The sequence below is a fragment of the Buceros rhinoceros genome, unplaced genomic scaffold (assembly GCF_000710305.1).
Source record: "Buceros rhinoceros silvestris isolate BGI_N320 unplaced genomic scaffold, ASM71030v1 scaffold6690, whole genome shotgun sequence".
Classification (NCBI taxonomy): domain Eukaryota; kingdom Metazoa; phylum Chordata; class Aves; order Bucerotiformes; family Bucerotidae; genus Buceros; species Buceros rhinoceros.
The window spans coordinates 7818-19550 of record NW_010390082.1 but is presented as its reverse complement, the minus strand read 5'-3'; the positions used below and the strand labels follow the sequence as shown (position 1 = coordinate 19550).

At 41.7% G+C, this 11733-nt stretch overlaps 1 protein-coding gene across 1 annotated transcript; it reads right to left on the bottom strand.

Annotated features, from left to right (window-relative positions):
* Positions 1-636: 636 nt before the first annotated feature.
* EMP2 (epithelial membrane protein 2) lies at positions 637-4216 on the bottom strand. The gene is made up of 4 exons (XM_010136349.1): positions 4105-4216; positions 3033-3126; positions 1507-1653; positions 637-932 (listed from the first exon to the last, which is right to left on the bottom strand). The coding sequence occupies exons 1-4, from the start codon at positions 4180-4182 to the stop codon at positions 748-750; spliced, it is 504 nt and encodes a 167-aa protein (XP_010134651.1). The 5' UTR covers positions 4183-4216; the 3' UTR covers positions 637-747.
* Between the last annotated feature and the right edge of the window lie 7517 nt (positions 4217-11733).

Sequence of the window (11733 nt, the reverse complement as noted above, 5' to 3'; positions counted from 1 at the left end):
TTCTTTTCTCCCTTGCAGAAAGACTATGCTCAATGCAAAATAAAGGGATATAGGGCTTGAGTGGGACATTTCTTAGTGTTCAGACTATTCCAGTTCCAAGTTGTGCAGTGCATTTGCTGGTACATTCTCCTACCAAAGGCTCTGTAAGCTTAAAGTCAATGTGAAAAAGAACTGAGAGAATCATTTGCTGGAGTACAAAAAATGGTTGTTTACGTTTGTAAAGCAAGTGGTTTTAATAAAAGCTTGATGACACTTGCTGCTCATTATGAACTGCAGAACGCTAGTCCTCTGCCAGAACAGACGCACCGAGTGCAGCTTTGGCCTTTTAGATTTGTTTGCTTTTTCACTGCGATCTAGGCCTCACTTTTACTCCTCCCTGTATTTAACCCATTCCAAAGGGATCCATCTGGTCCTGGAAAATATTGCTTACAAATTAATTTGCACGGGTTTTATTTGCAATCTGTAGAGTCCAGGAACAAACTGTTAATGTCTAGTAAAGGGAAAACCATTTATGATGGTGAAATATATAAGAGAAACAGCTTGGCTCTGTCCTGCTCAGCCCCCTGGCCTGTAGGTGCCAGGCATTCCATTAAACCTGCCTTTTTTTATTGTGTTTCTTATCAAGGACACAGTACATTTTTAGAGAAACAATACCTTTACTACAAAACCATGTAAATGATTATATACAAAATGGTTACTGGAATTTGGTTTTGTACTGTAGTGACAGAAATAACTAGCTGCTGACATTTATTTACGCTTCCTTAGTACTAGGTACATAACACCACTGATCAGAGTAAAGGCAAATGCAATCCAGGCCAAGACGAAGGAATAGCCGTATTGGCCTTTAGAAACTTCCACGCCATATTCATTGCTCTTGTGTAGTTCTTCATGCCTGTCTGTATAAATGGAAGCGGCAATCATAACACACAGACCTACAGGAGGAAGAAAATAGTGAAGTTTAGCATCTTAAAACATTAACAATATGCATAACAACGATTTGCTGTCTCTCTTCTGTCAGCTGCTTCCACCAATGTCCTTTTTTTTTTTTCGGATACTAATTTTCCATTCTCAAACTAAAGGGGGACCATTTCAGGACAAATTTTCAGTTTCTTTGGCATAGATTACATTTGAAGTGCTGCTGTGTCTAGATGTCATTTGCAGAGAACAAAAAATGATTGAAACATCTGGAGAGTTTTAAAGAATAACAAAAAATGAAGGGAGTACCTGCCTATAACAATTACGGAGTTACTTAATTCGTTCCAGAACTTGAGAACTCAGATTCTTTCCCTTCAATGTTTAAATGACAGTGATGTCTTCCATGTTTTACCTGCGTACATAGTACAGAATGCAGCAGTTCCTGCGTAAACAGTTGTGGAGGATAAGCTATGGCCTCAAGAGCCCAACAAAGGTCTCATGCAGCCCCTTCTTTTTGAAACCTTTTTTCCCTTCCCTTTCCTACTTCCATGTAGGCATCACTAAAGTGACAAGTGTTGAAAAGGGACTCACATGACAGGAGCTGGATAATAGAGGTTAACACAAATCTTTCTCCTTGCTTTAGACGGAAAAGTTGAAGAATGAAAACCAGAAATCCCACACAACAGAAGATTGTAGATAAGATCATGGTGGCCTGAACAGCCTGAATTGATTGATATTCTGCAAAAACAAAAGCAGCCTTGATTAAAAATAGTTTCTCTCTTTGCCTACTCCTGCAGTGGGGAAAGGGACAGGGGTATTTCCATAAGCAGGACTTCAGCAGATGCGGCAAACCAGGTGCACACGCATTGCCTAGGGGCTTCTTCTCTGCTTCCCCGGTATTAATACAGCCAGGGCTGTAACGACTTTTAAAAGCTTTTCATGAAACTGAATAAAAATACTGAAGAAACTATTTCTCTCACACCACATCTTTTGCTGCTATCAACACCCTAACAGCACAGTCAAAGTGCCGGGTGTCCCACATGGCTTACATGAAGGCAGACCCAAGCCTCTCCCCAGACCTGGAGACAGTTCTACCCAGTAAGATATAACCAGACCGTATATCCATACTTGGCACAAAAGATTCCTTTGATTCAGGTTTTTCATCCCATCAATTACTTCCCTACAACTAGGAGCTAAAGTAACTACAGGTAGCTGCTTTGGGTAACTGCTGCAGCGATACAGATGAGCTAAGCCGTGTAGACAAGCTCCTCGTGGCACCTCACCTCTAGCATAGCTACGCTGCAGTTAGGTCTGCAACAGCAGACTTACGTGAGCTACTCATAACCTGATCAGTCCGGGTACCTCATTTCAATGAATACACAGTAACACAGACACCTAATGCAAATTCTTTAGTTCCTGATAGCGTAGGTAGGCCTGTGCATAATGGATCATCTCACCGCAGCATGGAGAGACCCTAAACCAACCTGATGCTTGGAAAGCAAAGGTACTGTAAGGGTAGGTGGCTCTTCAAATCATCTACCTCTCTACTATACACAAAGATTCAACATGTAGAAATAAAGCAAATGTAACATTTCAGAAATTTTACTTTTTTTTGTGAAGCAGGACATTAGGCTGTGTTGTATAGTAAGTTCTCTTTGTTAAAACTCCGCCTTGTTTTGACTTCCTTCCACTTTTCCCCCCATTCTGTATGTAGCCAGTATTTTTAGGTACTTTAAAAGTTAAAGTTCAGTTCTGAGGCAAATTCTGTCACCTCAGCCACACTTTCAGATGACTGCACTGTTTTCACTTGATCTAATTTTTAAGAGGTCTTTAGCACTCATTGGTAGTTGTTTGTGTTTCCTCCCTTGCACTGGGCCCTCAAGTGCGCCTGACAGTTCCCTCCGTTTTCCTTTTACAGAACCTGCTGGAACAGTTTGCTTTTCCAAAATTAAAGTTTTCCAGTATTAAAGTTTTTAAAGACCTACGTAGTTAGAGCATGCAGATTTTTGAACAAATGTATTTGAACAAATATATATTATTGCCCCTGCAAATTTCATTGTGATTTCACCAGATCTCCTGCTAAAGGAACTGAGACGTTGGCATGGAAAGACACTCACCGCTGAACTGATCAGTAATAGCCACACAGGTGCTAATATTCATGTCACACACTCTCCAGACATCTGTAGAAAAATTTTCTCCTACCCACCAGGCCTGCAAAGTAAAAGTAAAGGGTTTTTACAAGAAAAAACAACCAACAACCACTCCCCGCCCCCAACTCCTTAGAGGTCCAAACGTCTCTTATCAGATACATGAGCTGGAACAAATTTCTGCTCTTTTGTGATACTGAACAGCTCACACTGAATTTGAGATTTGATGGCATTTTGGGATAAAGGGTATATCATTATTCACAAGTAGTTTTCATTTTAGGCCTGTGTAAAGTAGAAAAGGGAATAGAAAGCAACCTTAAACATCGCAAAGCACAGGGGTTTTCCTGTGTTCGGGCAGAAAGTTTGGATAGTCAGTGCCTGCTGACTCCTTACGATACCTTGACAAGATCTGCTTTGTTCATCCAGACCCTGCTTAGCATGCACAACTCTTTAAAGACACAGCATTTTTCAGTTTGCAGGAAATAGCAGGGTATACACCTATGGAACAGAAGCCCCTTATAAATTTCCTGGTTCCTGACACTGAATTGAATTGAACTCCACTTAATGTAGCTGTGCTGTCCATGTGCACCTGCAGTAGGTACACTATGGCATCTGACCAGACGTGGCTGGCCACCAGTTCAGATCCTCCTGTGGTATTTCTATTTCAGTGTTTCAACATTTAATGAACAGTAGTACTACAGTGACTGAACAAGCTGAACCAAGTCCTATAGCTCCACTCTGCAAGTATTTGTAAATACACCCCCTGGCCAAGTATCTCAGAGGGGGGATGAGCTGCGTAACACGGGCTTATAACATGATGCCATACGAGTATATGGCATGTACTTGGACACAGGCGTCCGTGTACACCAGTAAAGTGTATTCAGGGCATTTTTGTTACAGAAAGGTACAAGGAGACCAGTGTGGCTAACAAAGTTACGTGCTTTCAATAAGCAACTGAAGATAACTAGAGAAGAATAACTTCATTTTTAAGGAACAAAGAAACACCCGTGTGTTTGAGAAAAAGAGAAGAAATGGCACTTACATTGTCAATAGTTGAGATGAACAGCAGTGCTGCTGAGGTTATGTGAAACACAATAATGAAAGCCAGAAGAATCAACATCCTGGATCTGAGGAGGCTTTAGTCTGAGATAAATCTGTTAAAAATAAGAGCATATATGTCCAGTCTTTAAAAGCTGTCAATGGACCAAGCTGTTGTGACACTGTTTCGCTGCGGCTGTAAGTAGTCATGGTCAGCGTGAGCGTATTTCAGAGTGAGGTGCTCTTGGAGTCAGACACATGGTATGCAGTTTGAGTCCACAGCACACTTTCTTTCTCCAGAGATAAAAGATTTCACTTCATCAGACTTTACATCATCTTTCTGTTTGTTGTGATACGTAACTAGTATCACTGGTGTCAAAATGAATCACAACTGGAAATGAGGCCAAGAGGTGCATCGGGCAACCTGCCAGTGGGATGGCTGCAGCGAGTAAACACACAGAGAAGTTTCTGTGTGCTTCTCCAGCAAGGATATAAAACTCCCTCATGTTGACTCTTGGAGAAGTACATTTCAAATTGCAGCCTCGTTTGCATGTGCTGCTAGAATTTCCACTGGTTATAGTACAGTCTTGTTTCAACCATGTTTTCAAAGTACAAAGAAACACAGATTTCAAAAGGATGCTCGTAGAACAAAACTGAGTGCATCCAGAACTGCCTCCTAGATTTAGTAACAGCTATGTGTACCTTAGCTCTCATGTACGTTGTCCTTTGTCCATATAGTTACAAGTTTTACCCAGTAATGAATGACTTAGGTTTTCTCAAATAAATAGCCCTGGCTGGTAGGGTCAAATAAAGCCATTAGGCACGTAATAATCCATTTAGTTATGTTATGTTCTGTCACTTAATACTCTCTCTAGTCTACCTATTATCTTCATACCTCACCTAACCCATTTATTACCATTCCACATCTCAAATACAAAAAAAGAAGAAAAAAAAGTCCTATGCACAGTGGAACCACAAACTTTTGAGCTGGAATCCCCAGGCCATCTGTGGGCACATAAGAAAGAGGTTACTAATACACAGCAATGGACAATTGCTCGCTGTATCTATTAGCTTTCTCTTCATGTTGTGTAAAAATGCTTGCCAATTAACAGATGCTATATTCTGTAAGGAATCTGCAGTCTTACAGACATTTTCTTTGCATTTAACATGCACCATTCTGCAGCATTGTCTGCGTGTGATCACTCATCAGTGCACTGACGCATGGTTCTCCGCTTCCTTCGCTTTGCACACATTCTCTTATGTCAAATGACCCCACTCACGTAATCCAGCAAATATCCAGAAGAAAAAGCAGTTATGTTTTTTTTTTTTAAGACTTCTATGATGTTTTTCATGTGTAACCCTCTTTACTGCCATTTAGTAGAACCGTGAAGCACATGGAGAATTTAACCAAATAAAAGGACTACTTTGACAGCAGCTCCACTGGCATTCTCATCAGTCCAAAATAAAACTACTCTGCAAACAAGATGGCAGACAGCAGATAAACTCTCTGGACAGAGACTAGAAGTTGCCTTACATCTACCCTGCAGTACAGCATTTCACTGCAGAACAGTGTTATAACAAGCACAAAGCCAGCAGTATTAAAGTGCTTCTGAGAAAAAGAAAATTGACGGGATAAACTTATCCATGTCTAACTGGAATGGCTGTACGGGAAAGCGAAGTCAAATCCTAGAATAAGTAAGCAGCTACTCCCGATTTTATTCTGTCCCATTTTCCCACTGTTAAACTTTGCCTTCTCAGCCACAACAAAACCCAGAAGTGGTAATTTCTCCAAAGAGCCAATTTGACTGTATGACTCAAGATCCTCTGAGTCCAGTTCTGCTTCTAGAAATGCCATTCAGGGCTCTGTGTCAAGCTTTTCTGAATGAAAGGAAGGAAGAAGGAAAAGAAGACATGTTGTGGTTTTGTATAACGCCACATCAAAACATTTTCACTGTGAAATGCACTGCTCTTCACACAGCACTCTTGTCTTGTGGCTGGCTTTTTCTGTTTCATGTGCTGTACAGATGGTATCTGAGCAGACAATGCAACAATCATCTGCCGTATAAGGCAAGAATCAAGTTGTACGCAGTATTATTTTAGGAATAACAATACAATTTCATCTTATTACATGAAGCGTCATAAAGTAAGAGACAGCAAAATTTAACCTAATTAAAACCAATCTTGCAAAACCAAGACTTGCCAGCACAGAAAAATCTACTTAATCTTCAGTCAAGTGAACGTTTCTGTTTTACTGCTTTCAGCCGTAAACAGAAGCATTTCAAACAGGGTGGATAAACATGTGCGGGTGATGATGATATGTTTTACCCAAATAAAGCCAAGATTGAATGAAAGAGATTTTTGGCTTGTCTTTACAAAAAAATAAAGGACCTTAAGAAGTGTGATGTTTCTGTTCTGAAGAACCTTTGTAACAGCCTTTTTCAGATACTTCCTCCTGATTTGCCTCACGAGCTGCTGCGACTTCTGTGCACACAGTGCTCTAACAACTACACACAGACACAGGAATTAAATACGCTGCGGGAAGGGAAGGAGACAGACCAATTGCAGGTAATTAATACCAGGAAGAGACACCAAGAACTTGTTACCTGATCTGTCATGCCTGAGCAGGGATCCCAGAAGTGCACTGAGAGATCTGTGGACTTCTGTCCTGGCCGTTTTCTCTTCCCATGGAGAGCAGAGGGGAGTGTCTGTGCCTCATCTCTGCCTGTGCCAGGAGCGCTGAGGGCAGCAGGTCTTCCAGCTAACCTCTGTGTAATCCGTGCACAGGACGCAAAGAGCAACTCCCTTCTAAGACGCACCAGCAACGACACAGAAGCTTCTACAGTAACTACATCCCTCTCCAGGCAGAAATTCTGGACTTCATCTCTCACGGGGGGACTATTAGCAACAAGACTTCTTCCACTCCTGACAGTGACGGAATTTAAAAGTTTATTTTCGAGACTCAAGACCCTTTCAGTCCCTCAGCAAGACTACCCGCCTGGGAACCTCTCCGATCAGCAGGCTGCTCCTTTCCTCGCTCTAGGAGCAAGGGAAGGACACAGTTATGTTTTCACATGGAGAATTTCTGAGAACGCTGTTAGCATTAACAGTGAATTCTGTAATAATTTATTACTAACCAAACACTCTGGTAACATCCCGCTCTGCATACTAGCTCTAGTCCTCTTTGTTTCTTATTCACCATTGACTGTTTCTCCAGGGTTCTTCTCTTCAGGTTCACAACTGTTCTTGATTCTTTTAGCAGCAGCTAAACCCCCGCGGAAGCTTGCCAAGCCAGCAGCGTGCCACCTGGCTGTGGATTTTGCCCTGCTCTTTCAAACTGGAGGGTACCTGCAAGAACAAATACACCTGCGCCGCTGTTTAACCTGGCTGAATTAATTCTGTTCAACAGAACAACCAGTAATTTGGGTTAGATTAAAATTCTGTCATCTCTTACATTTAATTTATGCAGCCACAGAAAATACTGCTTAAAAGGGATTGTTAAGAAGAGCAGAAAATGCATTTTAAAATCACATAAATGTGGGAATCTCGTACCTTGTACTATTGCACTGAACAAGAATATGCAAACTCTATTAAGAAGATGCACAGAAATGATCAGATTCTTCAGGTAAAACTGCGATCACGGTGTGATGTGATAGGGGAGTCTGTAGGTTTTTTCTCCACTGGTGTTCTGCAGCTTTGGAAGCACTGACCTATTATCGGTGCTAATACAGGCTGCTCGGGAAAGGTTTCTTGCTCTTGCAGAAGTCTTGCTCTTAAATGAACCACTGGTCAACTCCTGCTGTAGTCTCTTGATTCTAAGTAAGATTATTTGTATGAATCAAAAAAAGATTCCTGGGCAGTGTAATTTTTTACTATCGTTTGAAGTAATATGCACTGTACTCCCGAGTCAAGGTGTTCACGATTTTTAAGAACACTCCCTTCAGGCATGGATGAAAAGTGGGATGATGTGACAGATATTGTTCATCAATCCCCAAAGTGGATGAATTCTTTAACAGTTTTTACGCAGCCACAAAAAAAAAAAAACCAACAAACTTTTTGGAGACACTATAGTTGTCTTTTAATAGAGATGCTGGAGCCATCTTCTCAGAATTATGTGATGAAAAGACTGGAGGCAACAGTCACAAGTTACAACAAAGAATATTCCAATTCTGAAAAATGTATTAATTATATTCAATGAGCATGGTTAAGTATTGGAACAGGGCCCAAGAGGCTATGGGATCTCCGTTCTTGGACATCTTCATAACCTGACTGACGTGAGGCCCAGAGTATCCTGAACGAACTCTCTCCTTGGAGCAGGAGTCTGCACCAGAGACTCCAAAGGCCTCTTCCAGCCCTGCCTCCTGTATTTCAGGAACATCCCTGTCCTAATCTCCAGGAAAGCTCTGACAAAAGAGAACGTAAGATTTGACTTAGCTCATCACATGTGATATTAAAAACAGATTTGGCGTTTTCACGTGTGACGTTAAAAACAGATTCTGGGTTTATAGTAAGAATGACATTGGATGTCAACATGAATTCTTCAGCTGCAAGCCTCAGCATTTAATACAGCTTTACAAAGCATGTTGTAAGGCAGAAACGTACAGGTACAGCCGAGTTAGAACTGCGGACCGCCACTGAGTCCTGAAAGAGTGAGTTATGGGAATCCTACTGAACACGTCCAGATTCGCTGTGGTAATAAGGTTTCCCACAAATGCTGTTAAGTTGCAGGATAGTTACACAAACCACATTGAAAACACAGGCCAGTTATATTAATAACAAAGATTTTTTCAATTAGTGCAGAGGAACTGTTTCTGGATAATAGTCCAGTGCTGCCTTATTTTGCAGAGCGACGATAAATGCAGCAGTCACACTTTAATCTTTGTGGTCAGGCAGACTGCCGCAAGCAGCACGTCACCCCTTTGTTCTGAGAGCCTGATGTGCTGCACAAGAGGTGGCTACGAAGAGCCGCTGTCACACTCTTCTGGACACGCAGAGACAAGTACCTCTTTACAAGATAAAACAGTACGACAATCACAGAACTGCACCGTCAAGTATCCAGTCCAGGGTTCCCAACATTTCTGTACTGTAGTAAGCAAACATTACAAAACTAGACTGCCGCCCTATGTCAAACTCCATCCCCCCCCCAAAAGCCTCAGTTTAAGATAAAGTTTATCTGCAACGTCCAGCAGTACAAGGAAACATGCCTGTTTGATCTTTTCTGCTGTTCAGTACAGCAGCAAGCAAAAAGGGAAACTGTCTTTGACAGCTCTTAGCAGAAGGTTGATCACTACTTTCCAGTCCACGTGCCATCTCCACAAGCCGTGCTTCCATTTCCTCCCACACGGTGACATTCTGCTACCAGGCTATTCCTCGTGTTCGTACATACTTGATTTCTGCAACCGGAGAACCATGTACATAGCACAGTATACTTATCCTGTGCTCATCTGTATTGAGAAGGCGAAAGCTCGTCCTACAACGCTGTCTGCTGCCCTCACTTCCTAAGATGAAGTCAGGTTTTTGTATTATCTTCTTCTGAGTCCATGTATAAAGAAAACCCCAACACAGACAATCCTGGTTTATCCTCCTAGAACCATGGTGAAAACACCGTGGAACAGCTCCTGCTCGGAACACACCAAGGCTGGAGGTGTGCAGACTGCTTGTCACCCACACTGTGCTGAAAAGGCACACCCAAAGGAAGGGGTAGAGGATCCTGCTAAACAAGTTACCGTACCTGCAGCTTTCTGTACTGAGATTTTTCATTGCAACTAGAACAGCAGGTCTTGGGGACATCAGTAAGCATGCGATTCAGCTGAACTTTCTTGAGGTCACTGGTGTAAACCTGCATCAAAGCAAGGCTTCTTAATTATCAATCCTTCTGCCCCTCAGTGCTATAATTAAGTCCGTATATGTGAAGTCAGAAGAAAAAACTTGAATACTGGTGGCAGGATAAATCTGTCATCTTGTGATCCATCATAAGATGTTTGGATTTACATGATAATCTCTTCATTTTGTTCAGCATTCTTGTGCCACATCTCATGGTGTCTCATGACAGAGAACTCAGGAGTTGGTTCATGTTTTGCCTGTACCATTGTCTCTAAACTTCCATAAAATTCCCTGGTTTATAAGGAACATAAAACCTTTTTTTTTTTTTCCCCTTTTACCAAATACGAAGGGTTCTGGTTTTCGTGTATGATTCTCAGCACTGGTGAAGTAAGGTCAGACAGCAGTTTCTCCTCAAAGCTTTGAGGATTTCAACAATCCTCTAATGCCTAAATATCAAACAAGATAAAGGACAGGAAAATTAGGATATTTAACACCAAGGAGTAATTATACCAGTTGAAACAACTTACTCCAATTTCATTATTCCTTCTGCCTGAGTTCATTTAACAGTTGGGAACACCAACGTTACCACCTATGACTTACTGAGTGATATTCCTTAAAATGAGGCAGATAATATCCAAACTCTTATCCCTTCTTTCTACACTCTGCCCTTTCTTTGTTCCCCACGCTGATGACTGCTCTGACCCTATTCACAGTCTGTGTTATCTGCACATTAATCCATCGTTTGGGTAATTTCCACTGGATCACCTGCCTGTCATTTGTTGTTGCTGCAGGGTTAACCTGGCCACATGCCCAGGCTGCAAGGCTGGCGTGATGCAGGTGCCCAGCGCAGCAGCCCGTCCTCACTGTTTCTGCACTCCCCTCTGTGTTTGTTGCTGTGCACATACCCCAGCTGTGACACATGTGGATCATTTTCATGTCGGCTGCAGAAGAATCCTTGTATCATGCAGGAAGTCAGGAAAAGGTAAGTACATCCTTGTACCTTCCTTTCTTATTTTTTCCTGTGTCCTCAATGCGTATTGGGAAAGAAAAAGAAAAGGAAAGGAAAAGAAAAGGAAAAGGAAAGGGAAAGGGAAAGGAAAAGCAGTCTGGTTCTATTTTAGATGATGACTTGGGAAGCTTCCTTTAAGGAACAGCCTTTAAACACTTCATAGCCCAAGAGTGCTAATCCTGAAGCTAACATTGCACGTAGATTCACAAACAGCATGCACAGGTTCTGCTGCCAGTAATCCCTGAAAAATGCTGATAATTCTGTGGTGCATGAAGTGAGCTTCTACTGTTAGAGCTCATGGGTGTACAAACTACACAGAAATTGAGTTCTCTCTTTTATTAAAGTCTTGTTTATAACTGTAATTCAGTAATTAAAAATATAGGTCTACCAGCAGATGAGGAAATCTATGAATTTGTGCTTGCATATTCTGTGTTTTCAGGAATCAGATGTATTGTAGAACTGGACCTTAGCCAACCTCTTCTTCATGTTCAGGTGAAGAAATTTGTGCTTGCATATTCTGTGTTTTCAGGAATCAGATGTATTGTAGAACTGGACCTTAGCCAACCTCTTCTTCATGTTCAAAATCCTGACCTGTTTTCATGCTACGGTATTACAGAGCTAACGGTCAATACAGAAACAGTATGTCCTCTCTCAACCAGTGATCTCTACAGCCAGCCAGCAAACCCCCAACAAGTGTGGGCTGGCTCTGACTAGATCTCTGCAATGTTGAATGGGAAGCTGGCAGGGAAGTGCTAATTAAGAGTAACAGTCTATGCAGCAGACAGGCTCCAAACCAATTTTTTC